The sequence below is a fragment of the Nelusetta ayraudi genome, unplaced genomic scaffold, assembly GCF_046127955.1.
Source record: "Nelusetta ayraudi isolate G7.1 ecotype Tasmania unplaced genomic scaffold, CSIRO-AGI_Nayr_v1 ptg000053l, whole genome shotgun sequence".
Taxonomy (NCBI): Eukaryota; Metazoa; Chordata; class Actinopteri; order Tetraodontiformes; family Monacanthidae; genus Nelusetta; species Nelusetta ayraudi.
Genome location: NW_027466103.1, coordinates 3363903 through 3375000, shown reverse-complemented (window position 1 = coordinate 3375000; position 11098 = coordinate 3363903). Strand labels below are relative to the sequence as shown.

The window sequence follows — 11098 nt, the reverse complement described above, 5'->3', positions numbered from 1 at the left end:
GAGCCGGGCAGGATCAGAAACTAGGCCGAACTCGTGCTGCATTGTCGGAGTTTCAGTGGTTTGAGCTAGCTTATGACGGACTATTCTTCCTCCTCCTCTTCGCCTTCTTCTCCTTCTGTCCCTGAACGTGGTCCTCCTCCTCAATACATGTCTCTGTAGATCTCCTGCAGTAATGGATGCAGCGATGTGTCCTCTGTCTTCTTGATCTCCTGCACCAGCTGCGCGTGCTCGGTGACCAGCTGCCGAAGGTCAGCCAGTTTCTGCAGCAGCTTGGGGAAGAGGAAGGCGTCATCCGGGTGGTTGGCCAGCAGGTGGAGCTGCAGCACGTGCACGATGCTTTCCTGCATGCGCTCGATGCTTGTCACGTTCACCAGGCCTGGACGGTCTGGTGACAAGAGGAGGAGACGAACGGACATAAATTAAGGTGGCAAAGGTATTCTATGGAAGCCCATTTCCACCAGTTAAAAAAGCCCTATGGTAAGTAAAGTTTTTTTTTTACTGGTGCAAATGGGCTACCATATTATTCACATTCTGTACTTAAGTAAAAAATAAAGATACTGGTGGAAAAAAATACTCTGGTAAAAGTAAAAGCACTAAATCAAAAGTAAAGAGTTTAAGTTGTGAAATGCACCCAAGTTGTGTTTTGTGTTTGGTTTTTTGCAAAAAAAATAAAAAATGAAACAATGTATTCATTGTTGCATACATGTTTAAATTTCTTAATAACAACTCATGATCATATTTATTTACTACATATTTATTTTTCTTTGTGCTGAACAGTGACCTCAAAGCTGAGGTACTCTGAAATAATCTCCCTCTCGCATATGATCCATTTTTATGTTGAACCACACAGCAGCATCGTTCAAATAGCTCCACTTCAAGCAACAACAACTACTACTACTACAATAAGTAATAATAACTGAATTACTCTGGGTTTTGTAGCCTTTGAACGCAAAAGTACCTAGCGTGTTTTTTTTTCCAAAGCAGGCAGTAAAAAGTGCAGATATTTGTGTTTAAATGTAGGGGAGTAAAAGCAAAAAGTTGTCAGAAAAAGTATATAAGTAAAGTATAGATACCTGAAAACTGAAAATGATACCTGAAGATCTACTAAAGTACAGTAGACAAATTATTTGTTACTTCCCACCTGTGGACATGAATGAATGGGCTTTTTGTGGACATTTTGGGTTGTATGTTCTCACCTCCGCAGCAGATGATAGTGGCCACGAACAGTGCTAGGTCGCTGTCATCCAGCTCCAGTCCGTTGAACTTCATGGCAAACTGGAACTTAGGCTCCATCATGTCACTGAAGGGCCGTCGCAGGCTCTTTAGGAACTCTCGCGTGATGAAGCCCGAGCCGTACGCCACCAGCAGGCCGTCTTTATTCATGCTGGAGGCCAGCATGGCGAAGAGGGCCTCGTACACGCCATACTTGAGCAGCGTCACCTGGTCGTTGAGGTCCAGGCTGGAGAAGCCCGGCACCGACTTGGCAAACTCGGTCAGCTCTGTCACCGTCTCCACCGACGTGCACTGGCAGCAGTGGAAGATGCGAACCTCGGCCTCGCGGTCCTTCAGGGCCCCTGCTGAGCCCACCATCTTGGCCACCAGGGTCTGCTCGGCAAGCTGGAGGGTCTCCATGTCGTGGATGACGAACGGCTGCAGAGAGAGGAAGAAAGAGGAAGCAGAGAAACACTCCTGAGCTATAGCAGTTCTTGGGTTGTTTGCTAGTTAGCCAGCCTCTGATCCATAACGGACGTATAATAAGAATTGGACACCAGACTGGCAATATGGCCGCGCACAGATTTTTCCAGTGGCCACTCAAGTTGCTGCAGCAAAAAAACCTGTGGGTCAACAGAGCATTTAGAATAGAATAGAATAGAATACTTTATTGTCTGTCCCAGATGGTGACAGAAATTCTTCTTCAACAGGGCTCACAAACACATTCACATATTCCCATCAAGACACATATACACAATAAAAATGAATAAATACAGAAATACAGAAAAAAATTATCCCCCCAAAAATTACATTACACCGCAATAGAGACCTCTAAAACGGTTGACAGGACGACCTTTGACCTGGAACGCGGTTCATGGCAAAGCTTTCTATTAAAGATTCTGACTTTTAGTCTTTCCAATAAAATGATAAAGGCCTGAAAATCAGCGGAAAAGAGTTTTATATTCCCTTCTTGATGTCATGGCGTCATACATTGCTGCTGTGTCTCAGCTCCTTCTGATTAGATGACGCATCCTGATGCATCATGGCAATTACAGAGGCATGATGGGAAGTGCTACATGCTCTAGCGCCCTCTGATGCTGAACAACTCCATTCAAATGAATGAGGTCTATGTTGGAGTCTGGGCTGCTCTGATTGGTGCTCCTTGTGTGTGCGGCGCATGGATACTGTGATTCTTTCCCACTGGCCACTTTAGGTACTGCAGCCAAACAAAAAAAAACCTCATCTGGCCCATAAAGCATTTTTCCCATTAGACCACAATACAAAAATAAATGCCTGGCTGACACGACAACCTCGGACCTGAAACACGGCCCCTACCAAATCATTCTATTGCAGATTTTTCAGTCATGGACTTTTAATCTTTTACTAAAAAAGAAAAAAAACAACACAAAAAGAAAAGTTTTATATTCCAGTCGTGGCTGCTGCTGCGTCTATTGGGCTGCATAATATGGAAGCCAAAAACTTTTTTTGCGTATGCGCTGGCCTGGGTAAGCACTACACTGAAATCAATGGGAGTCATGGTGGATCCCGAGGGTTTGGTGCCGCGTTACCTGATGCAAGTTCATAATATGGATGTGAGAATATTGAAGCTAGCATAAGTCAACATCAACACACGGTCTCTTGAAAAAAATAAATAAATCAACAGTATCAAGCAACTGTCGCTGGTCTGGTTCTCTGCATCAACCAACGCTGCTTTGTTTTCTTTGAGTCCATTGAGTTTATAAAATTTATAAAATGACATTGTGGAGTTGTTCTATACATGGCGGAAGTTCGTAACCCAGACCCCTCGACTCCTGACGTGGATCCAGTGGTTGATGGCCCAGCAGCAAAGTGGTGCCTGAGAAGAACCAGTTTTGAGCACCAGGAGCTGCTGCTTCAGTGGTGGAAACACAAAGAACCGTCTGGGGCACAATCTTAAAATTGAAAATAATCCTATGGTGTCCTCCAGGGCAGCACAGGAGGAGGCAGGGGTGTAGTCAGAGGTTACATAAGCCCGTTTTGGCACTTATGACCCTGCTTTCACATACGCAGTTGTTGTTAACACACTGTAAAACAGTGAGTAACGAGGGGCTGCAGCTGCCGCTGGCACGTGGTGTCAGGGCTCTGGATCACGTACGCAGAAAGAAACAGGGTCATGTGGGGACAAAAGCCCTTTACCATTCAAGCGTACACTTTGGTCAATTGCATCAGGGGAAAAAAGTCCCAACTAGACAAGAAAGGCAGAAGAAAGAAAGAAGAAAGAAAGTCTTTGACAGACAGTCCATAAATGAAAAGAAAATAAGACCGACTGAAGGAGATTGCTCCCATCTGGTCGGATGATACTGTCGTAGCACATAAATCACATAAATCAGAGTTAATCCTTTGACACTGTTGACTTAGCGACACGTACCCAAGATGGATCTCAATGGTCGTGTGGCACTGTTGGGCCAGTTGTAGGTGCAAAAGGTGAGTGACCCAGTTTCTCAGGAGGAGGGTGTGTGATTCAGTGTGAGTCCGGCAAGCCACTGTGTTTCCTGATAGCTGCATTTGGTGTGTAGCTCAATGAAAAATAATCAAGTCAATCAATCCATGTTTTTAGCAAACGCCACATTAATGTACATGATAAGAAATATAAATGCATCATGTCATACCACACCTGCGTCTCAATGGAAGAACCTGGTGCGGGTGAAGGGTCTATGTTGTGACTATGTTTGCAACCTTGAGAGGTTCACACCAAGCAACATGTTGATTGCACACCGACTGCTTCACAATGTGGGCAGAAATCCCCAGCAGCCCCTCAGTTGTGACCCCGACTGGTCCATCGCAATGCTTTGATCTCCAGAGGGCGTTGGGACAGGCATGTGTTTGGATACAGCTTTGCTCTCTGAACTGACCTGGCCTTTTCTTCCACACCTTCACGCCTCACTCAATGGAATTTACAAAAAAAAAAAAGCCCAGGGCCCCCAGAGCCGCTGAAGTCCCGGAGCCACGGCTACATGCTAGGTGATTTTTTTTTTTGGCTGTCAGAAATAAAGGAGAAGCGCATTGCAGAACAACTATGAGTCTGTGTTACATTGCGGGAGAGTGGGGACAGGTGTATTGATCTAAATTTCAAGACTGTCAATGGCATTGGTAACAGACACTTGTGGTACTTGATACTTGTGATGCTTTTGTTGCAGTTTCTCTTCTAAACGTCCAGCAAATTACTTCAACTTCCTCACAGCTTCTCGTCCAAATCTCTCATCAATGTAGCCAACCGTTTCTCATAAAAGGGGAATTCTCTCAATCATTTTACTGTTAAATTGTTTTTGTATGATGTAAAAATGTTTGTTTGGGTAAAATCTTGGTCATGTGTTCTACAATGATCATAATCAACTCACTGAAGTCAAAATCCCCAAAATATTCAATGATCATGACATTTCAAGTAAAAAAAAAGTACTGATATTGCAAAGGGACACACACTCACACACACACACACACACACACACACACACACACACACACACACACACACACACACACACACACACACACACACAGGTCAGAGTGAGTACAATTCTGACCTAAAAACCGAGTCACCGTCAAAAAAAAAGAAAAAAAGATTCAACATTCAAGATTTTGTTGCAACTTTAGCATTGGCCCATACATACGACCACTGGCTCAACGTACAGGTGTGCTGGTCTTGCCGGTGAGGATAGTCCGAGCCTTGGCCTTGTTCATGTTGAAGTTCTTGAGGTAGGCCTCATAGATCTGCCTGGCCAGGGTCTTCTGGTCAGCCAGTCGGGGGTCCTCCACATCCCGCTCTCCCGTCACCATCTCCGCCTTCAGCTTCAGTTTCTCCGACTGCGGCATGCGGCCGAAGCGAATGGCTGCAGAGAGAAGAGCAGCACAGTTCAACAGGGTGGTTGGTTTTCATTTTAGTTTAGTTCTTCTTTTTCTTTGTTGAGTAAGTGTTGAGTAATAGACTCAGCACGTAAAACTCGCTCAAATCATTTCATACCCAGTGTGTTTTAACTTTTTTTCCCCTCATTGTGTGTGTGTGTGTGTGTTTTTTTTTAAGCCTTTACAAGCATTGATATTTCCATCAAGAGCAGGTCCCTCAACCTCATTGTGTAGCCATGTACCTGCACTAGCTGGTTATTTCACCAGGACATCAGAGATTCTCTCCAAACAGGGATTAACAGCAACTTTGTTTGCGATGAGCTCTCTTCCAATTAGAGGCCCCCTAAATCTGACTCAGTGGGCCTTAATTCTCTATGGAATAATCTGTCAGTAATTGAATTACATTTAAAGCATGTGGTTGTTTACTGCAACAAAATCAGTGTCAATAAATTGTGGCACCTTTGCATGTATGCAAATGTTAGTTAATCTGCCATTATTAAAGAAGCATTTTTTTTTCTCAGCGGTGCCAGTACAGGACACTCTGCATGGACATTGTAAAGCCACTGGAGCAGAAACATGGTAGTTGATTGTTTACTGCTTACTGAACAAAAGGAAGGAAGCTCACTGGTACACAGACTGGACACTGGGATCCCAATAAAACAATAGCATGGATGTTTATATTGAACATGCAAAATCAAAGTGCACAAAATAAGTAAAGAAATTATCAACACTGACAATCGGCAGCAATTTATTGAGCCCTTTCTGCAGGGGTGTCAAACTCTGGCACGCGGGCCAAATTTAGCCCCACAGTGTCATTATATTTGGCCCGCCGGCAACATACAGCACATGAACTGCTAGTACTACAAATCCCAGCTGGTATTTTGGCCCGTCAATCAGGACAGGACGTCCAGAGGTTCCACATCATCTCGGCACAGGGGACAAGAGCAAGAACAGCCTTTGCCTCTAGCGCACGTGCGCAGCAGGAGACGGTGAATGACAACAGCAGGTTACTACACCTGAGGCGCCGCGCGGGACGAGGGCGTCAGCGGGACGAAGGTGTGAAGGGTGTGAAGGCTGCACCAGTCACACGGGAATCTGTTTTTCCACAACAGGACGCAGGAATCCCTCAGACAGCCTGATCCCGCCGGCTTAATAAGATTAGGCCTGAACGGTTTTAACCCCTCCTTACCCATTTAAATAGGAGAAAAGCTGTTGCAGGACCCCCCCGTAACCTCCCACCCCCCTTTAACCACCGCTGCCCCATCACCCCCCCCGCCCCATCACTCCACCTTGGACACACACACACAAACAAACAGAAACATAAAAAAAACCATCGGACTGGCAAGTGGAGATGCGAGAGGCACAAGGTTCCTGCTGGGGTTCTGCTAGTAAAGTGATAGTATCCCTTGGAGCCCAGGGCTTTGCAGGTGGCTGCCTGGGCAGCAGCCAAGTCCAATCAAGATGAGAGGAAGTGAGTGATGCTAAGCCACATAAGTCAATTTCCTGAGATCCAACGTGAGAGGATGAGTCTGTGGAGTGGACTGGGTGGGGGTGGAGGAGAGGGTGGTGTAGGGGTTGGGAAGGGGGGGGGGGCATTTCTCCACTACATGATCTGTTTCAAAGGCCGTTTTTTTTAGGAGCTGATCTGACCCGTTAACGCTTCAGCCTCCAACAGCATATGAACAAACTTCATCACTTTAAATGTCCCTATATTATTCCTGCCAGGCCATGCACAAAAAAACTGAATATTTAGCCCTCTGTTTACAGCCTCCTGCAAAAAGGCTCAGTTTCGGTTTCCTTTTTCAGGACTGAGCCCCGGCGACTGACCAGCTCTGAAGCAGAGCAAGTCATCGCAGGGCCAAGCCCCGATTGTTTTTTCAAACTTATGTTTCATTTGAGACACAAAAAAAGGGCAAACTTGAGTGTGGGGTAAAAACTTGGTCCAGGCTGGTCAAAGTTTGCATGACATCTCAAAGGGCTGATTTCCACAACAGTGTCTTTTAGAATATTCAAACATGAGCCAATCAGAAAATTTGCCAATAAAGAAATTGAATAAATATAGGACTTTTGACTTCTGATTTCTGGGAATTTTACTGACAAGCTAGAGACGTACTGTGTATTACTTCTGAAGTGTATTTGGCATGAGAAAATATGGAATAACTAAACATATCAATTCTAGGTCAATTATTTTGGGTTTTTCAACATTAGCACTGCGCCAAGTTCCAAAAAATAATCACAATAGGAAGAAAGCAACAGCTCAGCACTTTGCATTTGAAACCCAGCTGGTAATCAATAGTCACTCAATCTAAACCAGGCTGCAACTTTCTAAAATTAGTGGCGCTCTGCCAAAGATCAGGTTGCGCTGGTCTCACATCTCCTTCCTCTTCTTCTAAAATTACCAAAGAAGCTCAATATACACATAACGGTGAGAGGAAGTGCGGCTGATAGAAATAGATGGAGCTCCGCTGAGCTGAACCAGCTCAGCCTCTCAACCTCTTCAAACTTTAAATACTAAAGACTAAATAAATATACTGAGTGTGTGTGTGTTTGAACTCGTGAGCATTGACATTTTTCAGAACCCCAGCAGCTAAAAATAAACAGACCAAATAAAAAAAGGGGGAAAAAAAGAAAGAAAAAGACTGACGCAAAAAAAAGCAAATGCCCATCATCCAAACAAGCGGGGCAGCTTCTCCAACCAGGCCAAAGAGCTCCATCGATGCTCAGCATGGGGTATCATGTGTGTGTAAAGACATGTGAAATGATTCACGACACACCACTCTATCAATGTATGTACTTGAAAAAGAAAGAGAAAAAAAAGAATAATTCTGTTTTTTGGAAGTTAGGAGTGAAAGTATCTGAGGAATATTTCGCGATCACAAGAACAAGCCGATTTGCAATCACAAGAACAAGTCCAGTTGCCCCAACTTGAACCCTTCTATGTTAAGATGACCCAGATGACTGAGAACCTTCACAGACATTTCTTATATAAGATGGACATTGCAGGAATTTGTAAAGGACAAAAATTGTGCCTGTTTCAGTGGTTCTGCTTTCTCTTCTTCTGCCTTATACGCTTGCTTTGATTGATTACTATTAAAAAGAACAAAGGGAAAAAGGGGTAGAACACTGATAAGTTTTTATGAACTTCATCCCACACCAGGTATGGGCAAACTGCAGCCCAGTGGCTATACTGTATGCGGCCCCTTCAGCTATTAATTTAATCAAGCTTTTCAATCAAGCCCACTGAACTTGAAAAATTATATTAATAGTCAGAAAGTCAGAAAATACTGTAGCTGCATTTCATCAATCAAGTGTTTTCAGAGTCATTTCAATAAAGAGCTAAATACTGTGGGGATTCAAAGACATTCATTTTGTTGGAACTTTGCTTTGGTTCAAATGAACCATGTTTTCTACATATCCCAAGATATATATTTTCCTCCTATGAGTTGGGTCACCAAAGCACTCCATCTATCTGCTCCTGCTCCAGCCCCTGTCACATTTTAGAACCCATTGAAGTTTTCCCACCCCTGGAGTAGACTCTTTCCAACATGGAGTAGTTACAGATGTTGTTTGAGAGTGGTTGTCTTTTCCCATTTGTTTTTAGCTTTTCTTGCCTAAGCATGGTTACATATTTGATTTATTTTATGGTTTTCCCTAAACCTGTTTGAATGAATGAATGAATGAATGAATGAATGAATGAATATTTATGGTGCATTTCCCTCTTCTCCACGCGGCCAAAAGCACACATGCACATTGCAGCGGGTTGTAACAGTCCAACACAGTCGTACTTCTATAGCAACAACTTTCTGCAGATGCAGAAAGACCTAAAGATGACAGACCTGAACAGAAAGACCTGAACATGACCGATTGGGGGGGGGCGTTAAAAATACCAACCATACCAATTATGTTGGTGAGTTAAAGCTCACCTTGAATGTGCGTCGCATGCTCTTTTTTTGCAGGCTGTAAAATAATTATTATTAGTAGTATTTCATTATTAGTAATAATGAAGTACTGCAAGTCATTGGACATCTTGGTGATGTGATGTGGTTTCTTGTCGTGCATGAAAAAATGGCACTGCAGAGTCAGCATTTGCAATTCAACAGGACGACAGTGCAGTGTATGTGTGTGTGTGAGACACATACACACTGACACACCCACACCCACACACACACACACAGATCATGTTCTAGAGCTCTCCTGTTGCAGATCCATCTGGTCGACTTCTAAACACAGAGGCTCATCGGTGAGTCTGCAGGTTAATTATAACCACAGCAGCAGTAAGAGAGCAGACAAATCTTCAGTTACCACTGCGTCCCCACACACATCCCTCCCTTCCTTACGAAAGAGAGAGAGACAGTGAGAGAGAGAAAGAGAGAGGGAGGGAGAGCGAGCGAGAGGTGTCGAATTGCTCGCGCGCAAAGAGGACGTTGGTCCCTGTTAAAACTTTTATGGCATCTGCTCAACGCTCAATGTACATTGTGTCTAGGAGTGTGTAGTGTGTGTGTGTATGTGAGTGAGTCTGCAGGACTGACCATTGTGAGACATCCCCACCGACAGGCACTTCTGGAAGCGGCAGTATTGGCACTTGTTGCGGTTCTTCTTCTGGATCTTGCAGCGGCGCTCGCACTTGTCGTAGTCCAGCTTCAGGCGGATGGTCCGTCGGAAGAAACCCTGCAGGCGACCAATGCAGGATGAGAGTTAGAGTTTTTTTGTTTGTTTTTTTTATTTCAAAAACTTCAAAACAACGGTGTGCGAACTGAAGCGCACGTCTGTGGAACAAACCGACGCATCAGAATTCACTACAGCACAACCTTCATCGGGACCTAAGTGGAGCCAGTCTGGAGCTGCTGCACTGGGTCACACATGAGGTCCTCTTGTCCCACTGAACACTGATGTTATGATATGCTTAAATACACATTAGCAGCAGGACAGTTATAACTTGAGATGCACCCATGCTACTTTTTTTTTTTATAGAACCAGTAGATATTTTCAGTTTAGTTTTCACAATGCCAATACTGAGTTCTTGATAAGGCCATGACTCACAATACAGTAGAATTACTTTGGGTTTTTTTTTTGTTTGTTTTTCTACAGATGTTCTGTCATTTGAACAACATTCCTCAGAAAGTTTTTCTAGAACAAGTTTCACAGTAGTACATAAACACACAATTGTCATACACATACATACAGAACTGTTATCGGAGTGTTGTGGTATCGGCACGTATTTACGAGTAGTAGAGTACTCCGGTATGGGTACCAATACGCGATACTGGTATTGTTATCAGTGCATCCCTAGTTATTACCATGAAGAGAGGCCTAACATTTATTGTTATTCTCATCATTTTTATTTTTAATATAACTATTGTATATTGGCCTTTTTTCCTTCACGACTGACAAACACATTTGGACTGAGTCTACTAACAACAAACAAACTTCTGAGCAAACAGTGATTTCATGTCGTACCAGAATTAAATTAACAAGCTTTAACCTTTTAAATATTGAAAAATATGTATGTGGGTCTTCCAGACCACTGGAGCCGCTCCAGCTCATTCAGCAGGTGACCACGAGAACGATAACCATGATATTGCGACATCTTCCACAGGGCTCCCTCCCACACGTCGGCCTGAAACCTTGACTTTTGTGACAAAGTGATATTTTCCAGTTTTACTGCAGCATGGGGTCTTTACCCTGCACAGGTCACAGGACTTTGACTCAGTAGGCACTTCAAAGATCCATGCCTTTGTCCAGTCTCGCTAATCATTACAAATGCTGTAAAATCAGGGTCGCTCGCAACCCAAACACATGTTGGAAAAAGATTCTCCACAGGCTGAGGTGACGCGAGATGTTGCACCACTTTTTGAGGTCCACCTGCCGTCTCACTCGATCAACAGTTTGGAAGATTTCAGGCTAAAATATGTTGTATGATTGTTACACGTTCAGCTTAAAGCAAACAATGGATAACCTGACCTGCTGTTGAGCTGGAAGAAGGTTTAATCCCGTCTCACCTCTTGAC

The 11098-nt window shown here is 43.9% G+C and overlaps 1 protein-coding gene across 4 annotated transcripts in view; it reads right to left on the bottom strand.

The window, feature by feature from the left end:
* The window catches only part of pparab (peroxisome proliferator-activated receptor alpha b), a 45146-nt gene that overhangs the window by 1482 nt on the left and 32566 nt on the right, over positions 1-11098 (bottom strand). For all 4 annotated transcript variants that reach the window (XM_076037961.1, XM_076037962.1, XM_076037964.1 and 1 more), the window contains 4 exons: positions 9621-9759; positions 4879-5078; positions 1197-1650; positions 1-385 (listed from right to left, as the gene is read on the bottom strand). The exon at positions 1-385 is cut by the window's left edge and continues 1482 nt beyond it. In XM_076037961.1, coding sequence (XP_075894076.1) covers positions 141-385; positions 1197-1650; positions 4879-5078; positions 9621-9759 — 1038 coding nt within the window. In that variant the 3' untranslated portion in view covers positions 1-140. The remainder of the gene's footprint in view (positions 386-1196; positions 1651-4878; positions 5079-9620; positions 9760-11098) is intronic.